This window comes from Polyodon spathula, chromosome 2 (genome assembly GCF_017654505.1).
Source record: "Polyodon spathula isolate WHYD16114869_AA chromosome 2, ASM1765450v1, whole genome shotgun sequence".
In the NCBI taxonomy this organism is placed as follows: domain Eukaryota; kingdom Metazoa; phylum Chordata; class Actinopteri; order Acipenseriformes; family Polyodontidae; genus Polyodon; species Polyodon spathula.
This window is the reverse complement of record NC_054535.1, coordinates 85,515,705-85,528,784: the sequence shown is the minus strand read 5'-3', so window position 1 is coordinate 85,528,784 and position 13,080 is coordinate 85,515,705. Positions and strand designations below refer to the sequence as shown.

General features: G+C 36.8%; 1 protein-coding gene across 4 annotated transcripts in view; it reads right to left on the bottom strand.

Annotated features, from left to right (window-relative positions):
- LOC121302702 (semaphorin-6A-like) overlaps positions 1-13,080 on the bottom strand; it is a 57,336-nt gene that overhangs the window by 6,332 nt on the left and 37,924 nt on the right. The window contains exons 13-19 of one of the 4 annotated variants that reach the window (XM_041232795.1): positions 12,635-12,808; positions 11,791-11,931; positions 11,477-11,554; positions 10,127-10,185; positions 9,715-9,735; positions 9,508-9,561; positions 5,990-6,148 (exon numbers count right to left, since the gene is read on the bottom strand). In XM_041232795.1, the coding sequence (XP_041088729.1) occupies positions 5,990-6,148; positions 9,508-9,561; positions 9,715-9,735; positions 10,127-10,185; positions 11,477-11,554; positions 11,791-11,931; positions 12,635-12,808 (686 nt within the window). The remainder of the gene's footprint in view (positions 1-5,989; positions 6,149-9,507; positions 9,562-9,714; positions 9,736-10,126; positions 10,186-11,476; positions 11,555-11,790; positions 11,932-12,634; positions 12,809-13,080) is intronic. The other 3 variants (XM_041232802.1, XM_041232811.1, XM_041232820.1) reach the window with 3 other exon arrangements.

Genomic DNA, 13,080 nt, shown 5'->3' with positions numbered 1-13,080 from the left:
AGCTTTTTTTTCTAAAATCATCGCAACAGTTTAATTGGAAAACTTTAAAAACATGCCCAGACATTTTTTTTAGTCATTCTTGTGCCTGTGGCTTCAGTGTATTTAATGGGTGGGTACTGTTACTCTCCAGCAGGTGCTACCAAGTCCTTGTGGAATATTCTGTACCCAAGACAAAAGGCACCCACAGTGCCTCCATTTCTTTTTAAAATATATATTTTTTTCAGAATTGACCTAGGATTAAACCCACCACTCGGCCAACCAAAGGCGCCTCCGCTAGACCCCTGCACATTGTGTCAGTGAATCCTAAAATGCTGTTCTTTATGTGTTACACAGGCCGCTCTATATTTTCAAGCACTTAACAACCCCCTTACCCAGGGCCACTATTACAGTTCAATTTGTCTATGCCTCTATGGAGACATCAAAGAAGATTACGCAAGACGCTTCATACAAGGTCATTAAGTTTAAAGTACCACATTAAAAAACACTGAATCAAAAGCCATTGTTTTACAACAAAAATGGCAGTTTTGTCCCAGCGTTACCTCCCAAACAGTTTGAAAATGTGTTTTGTTGTGCATCACTACGACTTAAAAAGGAGTTTGATGGATAATTACTGAAATGATTAATTGGTGGTGGGTGAGAAAATAAAATGCAGAACTTTGAGGTTTTTGAAGAATTACTCAAAATCAGAGCCCTTTCTCACCATTAGTTTTAAATAGGCGCAAAATCACTCTTGTTCCATGTTGCGCATTATTTACATTATATATAAACTAACAATAAAAAGAGCAAAGCCCTAGACTATGATTTATATGTTTACAGCTTTACATGTGTAAATGTTCCAGCTTAAATTAAAAAAAATTACTTTTTTTTTTGAGAAAATCCACAAACCAAAACTAAAATTGATCAGTATTTTCATGACGTTGCAATCACGTACTGACTTAATGACACTACTCATTCATTATTATTTAACCCATTATTAAATAACCCAGCTTTGTTTCTCACAAATGGATGTACTTGTGTTTTTCTTTCCACATTTGCTTTGAAAGTACTCGTATACATATATGGGCCTCTGCTAAAGAACTACAGCCTCCACAATGCACAGAACCCTATTGCCAGGCACACCCTGCCAAATGAATAATGTAAAAATGGAGATCGCCTTGCTTGCTTTTCATATTGCAGTCATCAGCATTTCAAGTTACTATACAACCCCCCCCCCCCCCCCTCACTAATTGATACAGGACATATAATAGGAAAAATGTAAATGAAGTTTAATTGAGTTGTTTCAAAAAATAATTCTAGCCTATCTCGAGGAAAGTAAAGCAGCAGTTGATATGTGTTTAACTTGGCATTGTATTAAAATTGGCCATGTGCTTTTCCAAATGCAATATACTCCACCACAGAAGCACATGCCAGCAGACACATGACACATGTGGTCAAACCAATTTCAAAAGGCCTAACTGGCATTCTCAGTACTTAAAAAGATCTATGCTGGGGGGGAGTCATATGTTTGAGAAATTCCACTAATTGGCTAAATATGTCATATTCTCACTAAGGGCCAAATTGCAGGGTCCTATACCGACACTCCATCACTGCAGCCCACCGAATAGGAAGAGAGGGAGAATGTATACAGAGATGATGCTGATTGCAGATAAAAACAACATATTTCTTGTACTCCCTCCCCTAGCAACAGTACTCTTTAGAAAAAAATTATAATTCTGACAGCACATAAAAAGGCATAACAGTTTTCTTTCTTGTTTGCATGTTACCAGTTACATGGCACAGTATTTTAGCACATAACACACACATCTGGCATTGACTAAATTATAATAAATAAATATAAACTAGATGCTTTTCCAAAAGGAAGAAAAATCCTGTTTGATTTGATGAATATTAACACTGGGGCCGACACAGGCAGTGGCAGAAACAAAAATCCTTTGAGAATCAACATATTCTATGGTGCTGAGTAGCTCCACCACAAAGCTGCACTGAACCAGATTTTACAGTGGAACTATTGTTTCTTGGACCACACCCTGGCAACCACATTAGCGGTAATAAGAATTCCACAGCTTTCCTTGTTAATTTAGCCCAGATGGTAACGTTATTAACATAAGCAACTGCACTTATGAAAACAAGCATAAAGTTGCAAAAGTTAAGATGAATAGGTTTTTTTTCACAAGAACTACTAATTTGGGATTCTGCTTCCTGTCAAACAAGTCTGCCAATGTGCACCCATGTTAAACATACTGATTCAATTAGACAAAATAATAAAAAATAATAATCACCACTTCTATTCTAACAGCTTCTCTGCAACAAAACAAATTTCCAACTGCCAATTAATTTACTTGCAATTAATTGATCAATATCGTTATATATATATAATATATTATATATATAATATATAATTATATATAGATATATATATATTCATATATTAATATATATATATATATATAATATATATAGATATATATATTTTATATTAGAGGTCGGCACGGACAGAAAATCCAGAACTGGGTAACCGCCATGAAAACTACAATCTTTTTTGGGTAATAAAAAAAAAAAAAAACCCCAGATCATGTTTTAGTCATTGTACAATGCCTTATGAATGGGGAGCGCTGTATGTATTCCAGTTGTTGTTGTTTATCTACTAGCTATGTGGCACCTCATCAAAACCACTTGTCGAAAAGTTTAATTCAAAGACCATACTACTATATCTGCACCAATATAAATGGGTGTTTTTATGGGTTGGGAGATCTGTTGTGCTGTGTCAATGCTACCATTAGTGATGTTCATCCCACCCCTTGTATGTGTTCAGCACTTATGCTGACAAGGTGCAATATTTTATCTATTGTTATTCTGCCTGGCAGAGTACTTACACAAATTGTCAATTTCTTTTCAAGTGGTATGCAGTTTCATTTTAACCAAAACTGAATCGTTCTGGTTCTTAATAAGCATGATTTATGTGAAAAATACATTTCAGGTATATCATTACTAAAGGCCAAGTAGCTTCTTTTCGTCCTCTTTCATTGCTGCACTCAATTTTAGAGTTGTGCCACTGGTACTTTTAATAAAATGTCTTAGTGCTTCTGCCATACTTATTTGCTCACTGACATAATTTCAAACTTTGTAATTGTTAAGGGCAATAATCCTTGAGTAGAGATTGCCCCCACTCTGCATCACTACTTTACAGTCTTTTGCTTGATTTAGTTTAATTTAGAATATGTATTGTTTTTCCCCCAAGAACCATAGTGTGGATTGAATGTGGTTTCTTAGTACAACACCATCCTTAGATAACCTTCCTTTGGTGAGCTTCATGGTCTACATTAGTAATGACTCAGTAATCAAGTGTGAACAAGGATGGAAAAAAACTGCAAGCCTGTACCCTGTTCAAGATAAAGGAGCCAATGTATGGTCATGATGCTGCAGGAAGGATCCTGACAAAGACTACATTGCAATTACTTCTCCTGGGTTCATTCTTGGATCCAGCCCAATTTAACACTGCAATTTATGCCAATTTAATTGTACACGAGTAAGTAATTATGTCACATACCTCGCAGAGCTGAACTAATTTCCAATAGGTACTGAAAACCTCTGCAAATAAAAGATGACCAGACAAGAACTTGCATCTGATCAGCCTGAAATCTGACTGCACAGATAAAATCAGTTTATTCAGCTGTACTCATCTGCTAGCTGCTGGGCTCTTTATACTCCTTTTAATTATCCATGAACAAATAGCTTATTTGCATTGTTCAAGAAACAGAGTAATGAGTTCATTATAGTTAGACTGTGAAGTTGATATTGCCAAAAACAAAACAAAAAGCATTAATTCTTAAAACAAATTTGAAAAACTCAAACATATGGTGAACTCACCAAGCTAAACTTTTGCCAGTGTTTAAATTTATCAACATCGTAATTAAAGCATAGACTGTGAAGGCTCCAGACATCTATTATCTGAGAGATAAAGAAAGGGAAGTCTGTTCTTGCTTTTTCTAATGACTCTAAGAACTACAAAGATAGGAGTTTGTACACAAGAATGGCAACGGGGAGAGCGAGTCAGGGAGGAGGGAAGAAAACAAATACAGAAATTGTGTTAAGCCACTACAGATTCTCTAACAATTCAGTTAGTAACACAGTTGCACTACATAAGGTAAAGCCTTGGAACATTCCATCTTTAAAGATAAAATGCCCTGTGGAAGGGGGACTAGGTACAATGGCAGCAGATGGTAGGGTTAGATACAGAAGGTGATTGGAACTCTCTATACAAAAGCAGGACCCACACACACACAGTTAGTAAAACACAAATACATAAATAGTTCAAATGTACTCTGAAAACAGCCCTACAACTTTGTTGTTGTTGAACAGTTTAATAAATAACACATTATAATGAAGGCATTTTTTTTAAAGGATTGGACTGACAGCACTGGAGGGAGGCTCTAAAACATAGCCTGCTTCCCTAGCTTGGAAGAGTCACAATTTAAGTGAGTGAGAATGTGTCTCTACGGCTGTTCAATCCTCAGCCTTTCTGAGAAACACGGCTTGTAAACTACTGCCTTTTCTGATGGGGGATTTCATATTTAGACACCTGACCACAAAAAACTGGAGTAACCACTCTAGAAATTATTTTACATAGTCCCTCAAGACAGTTGTTATAAATTTGGTTTACAATAGATTTGGGTTATCAAGGCACTGTATCTAATTGGTGTACAGTATATTTGATTCGGGCAATCTTATCCAGTATTGAGAAACTGTCTACGTTTTCAGAGTATATTTTGCCTCCAAAGCTTGTAATGCACAAATGTCACCTCTACACAAACCAGCATCTCCAAAGAAACACCCTTGAGGATACTTTCTAGGAGATGAAAGTTCATTGAAAAGGCAGCACATAACAGAAGTGGCATTATCAAGGCAATAGTATCCACACAGAATGAAGAGCCAATATGTCAGTGACGATGATAATACAGAGCTGAAATAAAGCAAGAACAAGAGACCAGAAAGCAGAAGCAATAAAAACACCATGCAAGCATTTAGCAAAACGAGTGAAAATAATGCTTTTAAATCCATCAAATGCTAATTAAAATCAAATCAAAGTATGAGCCAAAACTGAAAAAGCTTAAGTTACCACAAAAACAGCAAAATAAGTGTAAGCTTAAATCAAGCATGTTCAGCAGAACACCCCGGTGCCTTCACCCACATGTAAATCATTATAATGTGTTTTAAACAAAGTATTTAGATGTATACAGGCAATGGCAAAGGGGGGAGCAGCACAGCACAGTAATGTTATACATCCATGCAGTCACCTCTGCCACCATTGTTTTCTGCCTGTAGGTACACTGCTTCCAGCTTTGTCAACAATAATTATTATGCCTACAGAGTCTAGGAGATTAAGCTGACCCTGTTAAGTGCTAATAAGAACACTGTGTGGCTCATGCGGCCTGAGGAGACTGCAATCGACCGACGCCCAGCACATCACTCTGTGAATCAAAGTGAAACTGATCAAGCTCAGGACAAAAAGGACGTCACTTATATGCTTTCATCAGTAGAGAGCTTTTAAGAATCGTCTTACCTCACCGCTATTTAGAGAGATGAGTTTGCAAAGGATCATTTTAATTTATGTGACACAAGGGCACTGTCATCACCAACACTGTTAACTGAAATGGTGCACCAGTCAGTCCCTTTTTATTCTTCTTATTTTATTTCCTCTTTTTTTCATTAATTTGATTAAACTACAAAAAGGCTAAACTATTACATTTACTAGGGTGTCTATATAAACCTATTGTCAGGTGATATCTCAAATCAATGGGAGGCCAATCCAAGTTACCACAGACTCTCGCTGGATGGGGCTGAAGTTTAGGTTCAATGCTTTGTGTTTACAAGCAAAACATTTTTCAACAAAAAAAGACTTGTTACTCATATCTGATCCAGCTGGAAGCAGCTACACTATAATTCTGTTTTCCCACCACAGGAAAATATAAAATTGGTTCCAAGGCCTTACCATTTGTATCCTGGTGATTATGGGATGGGACTGCCATGTATGGGTTTTTCTTATCAGAGGAGACCATTGGATCTTTCTGATCAAACATGCGCCCACGGTCGCTGTGTCCTTCTCTGATTGGAGAACGGGAGGTGGTGAGAAAAGGGGAGCTTGATTGGCCTGTTAGCACCAGAAACACAACAGAGGTTATTTTCTGTTTAAAACCTTTTCACATTTAGGTGAATCAAAAAAATACATCATTTGATTTTGTGATGTACAATCACCAATTTACTGGAAGCTCTTATCTGAAACAGCTGTGTTACATTCGGATAACGTCTCTATCTGTAGATATAGTCGATCAATGTTCCCAGTTTGAAATGCAAGACGTTCTGAAGCTGCATTGCACTTAAGAGTGGAACTATCGAAGATATCTCGAAATATCACATCTAACTACACTTATATCTCACATATAACAGGTAAAAGGGCAAATTAAACTTCTGTGAGTTTATTCACTGTAGCTGCCCTGCCAGTGTGACTCTACATGTGCAGGAGCTTCCCTGACTCAACATCTCAAATTGTTGTTCTATCTAATGTGAGAGGACAACTGCTGACCTCATCACTGAGGGTAAGGAACCCCGGATCTTCTTTTGGGCTTTTTTTTTAATGACATGATTTCAATGCTATTTTCTGGTCTGTTTGTTTTTTCCAATTTATGATCTACAAATCCTTTAAAAAAAAAATTGCAAGAAGCTGTGCCATCTCATGCATTGGAAATTGACAGTTGTTAATACTGTGAAAACGGAAGCCAATACAGTAGGTGATGCATCTGTTCGGGCAGTCAGGGACTGAAACAAAGTGGATAATACGAATAATAAACCCCACCGTACTAAATAGAAAAAGCAAAATGTAAAAATCAATATCTAGACAAAACGTATTTCCCTAAATACCATAAAAATATATGTTGATAATTTTTTTTTTTTTTCAGGGAGTTTGTTTCATATTTGTAGTCCTTTCACCCTTTTTTACCATGCTGCCATTCTTTCCAAATCAATGTTATTTCCAAATTTCACTACCACTACCCTTTTCTAATACACCAACTATGTTTATTTATAATATAACGCTTCTAATATATGTAACCTCTGGCTAGAGGCTCAAATGTCCCACCTGCTACATATGTAAAACAGCAGAGTATATCATTTCATGGTTCTGCAGGTTACCATCCTAAAATACAAAGTCAGTTTTTCCATTTGAAAAAGGGTGAGCAAACATCTACTTTGCCACCAGGTCATTTGCTAGAAACTAAACCTCTGAAATGAAGCCTTTCATTGAAAAAAGGAACGTGAACCACTGTAAAGCACCATCAGATAGTCTGAACCATAGATCAAGCCAAGGTTTTACAAGAAACAAATTGTAACAAGCCATTCCTGTGAAAAGGGTCTTTGAAGCCAGCTCTCCTTCTATTAAGCATGCCAGATCTCCAGACTGCAACATGTAACCATTAAAATGATTTATTTAGCGACGTACTGAAGGTTGAAATATTAGTGTGACAAGCCTATACATTATTCATTATCAGCCCTGACAGGAAGAGGAGTCTCTAGATGCTGACATGAATACTGAAAACTAAGGCTTAATTTCTGTAACAAACAAAATGGTTGCTGACATTGCCTTGTGGCAAAAAAAGAAATATTAATGATGCAGAAAAAAAAGATGCACAGATAAAATGTTGGTAATTAATGACAGAATGTCAAATCGGTTTGTACTTAAATCATTCTAATGTAATCCCTTCTTTTCTCTAGTTTGGGATTGAGCAAATCTAATTCTTATTTTGGGACTACACCACTTCAGCTGTAAAACCTGAAAACATGTTCCACATTTCATGAAGAAAAATCCAATAGTTATTTTTTAGTAAAGCATACAATAGTAATTTGTACAATACTGTAAAAAAAAGAGAAAGAATTTATTATCAAAAGCCTCTTTCTAAAACAAAAACCACATTGAATGTCCCAGATATTTTTTTTATAAATTGTTGTTTTTTAATCCGCTGTTTAATTTATTTATGTATTTTCTGAAAATGCTGAGAAAAGTCATCAAAATAAGGACTGTTTACTTTCACCAGAAACATCCACATAAAAATGCCATAGACACAGTTAATTTACTAACAAGCAGGTGATTACAAACTTTGAAGCATTCAGTATTAGGCAACATTAAAATGCGTAGCAAATCACTGAAACGTAAGAGCAGAGATGGTGCTGGATGACCTGTAATTCTTCCAGTGTTTTTATTTTGAGATGTATTGGTTCATTGCAAACTGGCAAGCAAGATTGATAACCAGATATGCTGTTCCAAGACATAAAGGTGTCTAGAATAGTTTTCAATCTAGTAAAGTGATGTGGTGTTCACTGAATTGAAAATGAAAGCACAGCAGGTAATTACAGAAATGAGAAAAATCAATGAAGCTCTGAAAAAATAAACTACAGAGCGAGCAGATGTCATTGGGGCTCTTCAGCCTTAACAAAAGGTGTTGGTAGCACACTCGGCAGAAGGTGTCAAGTTTAAATCCTGCCTACAGATAACCTGGCCTCTACTGTACCAATACCCTGACATGGTGTTTGTTCAGACATACAGTTCTTTAATACCCACAAACCAGATGCGAATTTGTCCACGTATCTAAGAAAATGAAAGGTTTATAAATAACAAGCAGAACACTGGGGAGCCTGTCCACTTTCCCTGCCCAGTTAATTGCTTCACCTCCTACCCCAATACACAGACTGAATCTCATAGGACTAAGAATGCCAGTTTTAAGAATTCCCTGAATAAACATCAAATAGTAACAATGGGGGTACAGAAGCTGGGAAAAAAAATGCAGTTTCTACTTTCACATTTAATGGCTTTCACATTTCCAGATCATCTTAACAGATTTCTAACCAGTTATTTAACAAACTCTGTATATATGTAAGAGACTTATTACCAGCAGAACTCCAAACTCAAATGTATTGTTTGCACCAGATTAACCATTCTTCATAAGACAAGCCCAGTACAGGGTGTTAAGTTCCATCATTTCCCAAAAGTGAAAAGATGACATCATAAGATAATACAATAACACAACTCCATTAGTCAAAAGGCAAAGCAGACAAAATTTGTCAACCAAGCTTTGTTATTTTTGTCTTGATTAGCACATTATGTATTGTAGCTTGATTTATTATTTCTAGACTGCTGAGAAAGCAAGCCTATGTTTAGCTTTCTACAAGGGCAGCTACTCAAATTAGCCATGATTGTTGCTCTCACATGCACAAGTCAGCAAGGCCCAAGAGGCCCTGAAGCACCAAGCTCTAACCTATTAACAGCTATAGCAACCTAATTAGACTATTAAATGCCATGACAGAATCAATGCTACAGGAGGATAGCTGAATGCAAAACAGGATAGAAAGGGAGGCGTAAGGCAGCTGGAAAAATGTTCAATATTTGAATTGGTAATAGGTCATGAGGGTGGGTTTCTAGGAGCTAAAACAGAAGATAAAGTGAACAAATAGAAAACTGACCATGCCTCACAGTGTCTCGAGACTTTTCATTATCATGTGGACTGGTTGGAATGTCTAAGAAGAAAACAAACGCGGACTTCAATATAAGAAAGGAGGAAGGCAATATTGTTTATATGGAAATAGGTTTTATTTTTGTATGCCAGCTGCTAGTGCTGAAATACTTCATTTTTCTAGTTAACTAATAAGAGATATAACATGCAGGCTTACCATTGAGCGCCACAAATGAATCTGAAAAAAATAACAATAAATACATGAAGACAAAATTAGTTCACACTGCTGCAAATTTAATCAATCTTTTCTGGATAGCATTCACATATAGCTTTATTTACTGTCTAGTTACAGCCTAAATGGTCAATTTTCATGTAGCCGTACTATATAAATATAACTATAATTACACAGACAACTGTAAAATACTCAGTCTTTTTTTTTAGGTCCGGTTATGATATAACAATATAAAGTTGACACTTTCTTTTCTTGCTATTGTTGCGCTTGCTTTCTCTTACTGTTTGTCTTCACTCTTACTCCAAACAGAAAGCTGTTAAAATAACTCTGCTGTTGTGAGTCACAAAAAAAAAGGCTCTTTGGCCCAAGATAAACAAAGGGAAGAAGATTTGCTTACTTTGGCAGTCGCCCAGCCCATCTGTGTTGCCCAGCTCAATGTCCTGCTCAAATGCCAATCTACATAATGAAAAAAGACATCATGGTGAGCATCTCAACTTTCAGCATAAAGGAATACCTAATCAGATAAAGATGGCAAGACCTGAAAGAATGCAATGTATTTCTTCATAAAGTCAAAGCCTACCACTCACTGTTTAATAAATCAGAACAGCTATACGTGGTGCTTCCAGTAATGAAGTTTGGGAAGACTTTTTGACAAATTTGAATGTTATGCCTCATTCAACCAATGTGTGTGTGTGTATCTATCTATCTATCTATCTATATATCTATCTATCTATCTTTTGAGAGAGAGAGAGAGAGAGAGAGAGAGAGAGAGAGAGAGAGAGAGAGAGAGAAAACTAGTCTTTGAGGAAAGGGAGCTGTAGAGTGAACGGAGAACCAAAGGCATATTTTCAAGGTTAGTCATTATGAACAATTTAAGATATATGGTTGTGATGTTCAAATAAGGTTTGAAGGGGGTGTAGCTCTGCTGATAAGTGGGCCATAACATGCTACTGAAATGGGCAAGAGGCCAAATACAAGCTACTTCCAGATGGTGCAGCAATACCCTGGAGAATGTAAAATGGCTGAATGAATACTTTGCAAAGGTGGTCTTTGCTGCATTTAAAATACTACACATCCCTAGTTTAGTTTATTGATTTGTATGTGTGCGTGTGTTTGTTTTTAAACGTTTAAGTACTTGTGGCTGTGTGCCTACTGCCAAGGACTAAGAGCCAAGATATCCTGTTTCTCTAATCCCAGCTCAGCCCCTTAATAGTGTTGTAACCTATGGGTCACTTCACCTCCTAATGCCTCTGTCCACCCACCTGTCAAAACACACTATAAGTAGGGACCTACTAGACCTTAAAAAATAGCTTAAATTGCAGAACATTCAGGACAGCATCAAAAATGCACTTAAAAAGTAGCAAGCAATTTTATTTGTATTGCTTCTGTGTCTGTGTTTGCCTTTGGGACTAAATGTAAACTGTCCTCAGTTGTGCTATGGGGAAGTACTTCCTGGAGCTGTCTACCTATTTCCTGCACTAGATACAGTAAACCTATACATTGATATTTGGGGTGTGTTTGCACTTCCTTCTTCACCAGTGCACACAATAACTTCCATGATATTTCAACTCATTTCCTGTAACTTTTGTCTTTTGAAAAACAGGAAGGGAAAACATGCTGCATTTTTTTTTATTGCACAAGACATAACCCTGGAATACAGACAAATTCAAACCAAACTGGTAATCCTCAGACGAGAACAATAATGAATTCAGAAAAGTAAATATAATAGATTTTAGCAGTGGCTTACTTGGTGTCAGGTAAGACTTCTGTGCACGCTCCTTCTTTCACCCATCCACAGTAAGGGTCACGTGATGCAATACAAGTCCTTTATGAGGAGATACATATATATATATACAATAACCATTAAAACGACCTATAGAGATTTATCAGTTAGTTTGCATTATTTCAACATTATGCTTTTATTGCCCTCAGCCTCTTAGCCTGGAATAAACTTTGAGTTTGTCTTCTTGTAAATTCAGTTCACAATCAATGATTACATCGACTCAGCTCTTTTTAGAATTATTGTGTTAGCTGTTATGAGTAATTTGCTAATTGACTTACTTTTTGCATTTGCCATGCCACTCACATCTTGAGAGTGGTACTTTCATGACACAGGAGGAAAAAGCCACAAAAAGAGAACTGCCCTTCTTGTCCAGCTGCATACCAACAATCCTCTTGTCCTCCACACCATCAATGCTGCATCTGATATAAACAAGGATACATATGCATGGTAAGCGACACTGTTGAAAATGGCCTAGGTTCATAATAAAGAAGAGGTCAGACATGCCTACTCTTCAGCTGCACAGCATTCCTAGTTTCTCTCTGTTTATGCTTGGCAGCAGGGGGCCCTAGAGTAATAACCGTACACTTAGTATCCATGACTGAGAGGCTAACTCTTGTTTCTTGAGCCAAGTAGGATTTGCTCATATTCAACATACTGTAAGGCAGACAGCCTGCATCACAGTTCTCATTTAAGGCTTTTGTAGTCTGTGTAATACTGTCAGCAATCAAACCAAACAACCCCCTAATCCAAAGTCACCTATGCTAACCACAAAGTCATTTGGATGAAAGCCAATGTTACTGTTTGTAAAAAAAAAAAGGATCGGCACATCCATTAACATGCACTACCGTTAGAAAATCTCTGGTACATTTAGAATGTATTTGATTCCCTATGTTTGAGTTTTCTTCGGCTGAGAAAAGTTAAATGCAAAGGAAACCGTTAACAGTGACAATCCATTATCCACATGCATGGTATTTGTGGAAAAAAGGAACTCGGTAGAGTGGTTCCAATAGAACTCTCTAATTTGTTAACCACTATATGCAATGAAACTTAATAAAACAATTTAAATGACAGAGAAGTAATCTGCTTGGAAGGCTTTCGTCAGGGACCTAATGAGATACACACTTCTCTGGGTTGTAGACATTCAGCTCCTCCAGGAATAGGCTGTCATTTAGGAAACCGCTGCTCATTTTGGCCAGGAATTTTAAAATAATGCCTTTCTCGGATCCAAGGAAAACAACAGTGTAATTCTGATAAGGTCCAGCAGCAGTATCTACAGCAATCCGGGTTAACCGATATCTACATATAGTAAAAAAAAAAAAAACATGATTAATTAAAATCTCATTTGTCAATTATTTGTATAGAATTTTACTCATTACTTCAATTACACCTTGTGCTGTATATTTATTTCTTTTTTTTAATTTAGTCGTTGCCAATTATTTCTGTTATTTTCTCCCAATTTGAAATGCCCAATTATTATCACCCCTGACTCGGGAGGACGAAGACGAACACACACTGTCCTCCAAAGCATGTGCCGTCAGCCGATCACTTCTTTACACACTGCAGACTCA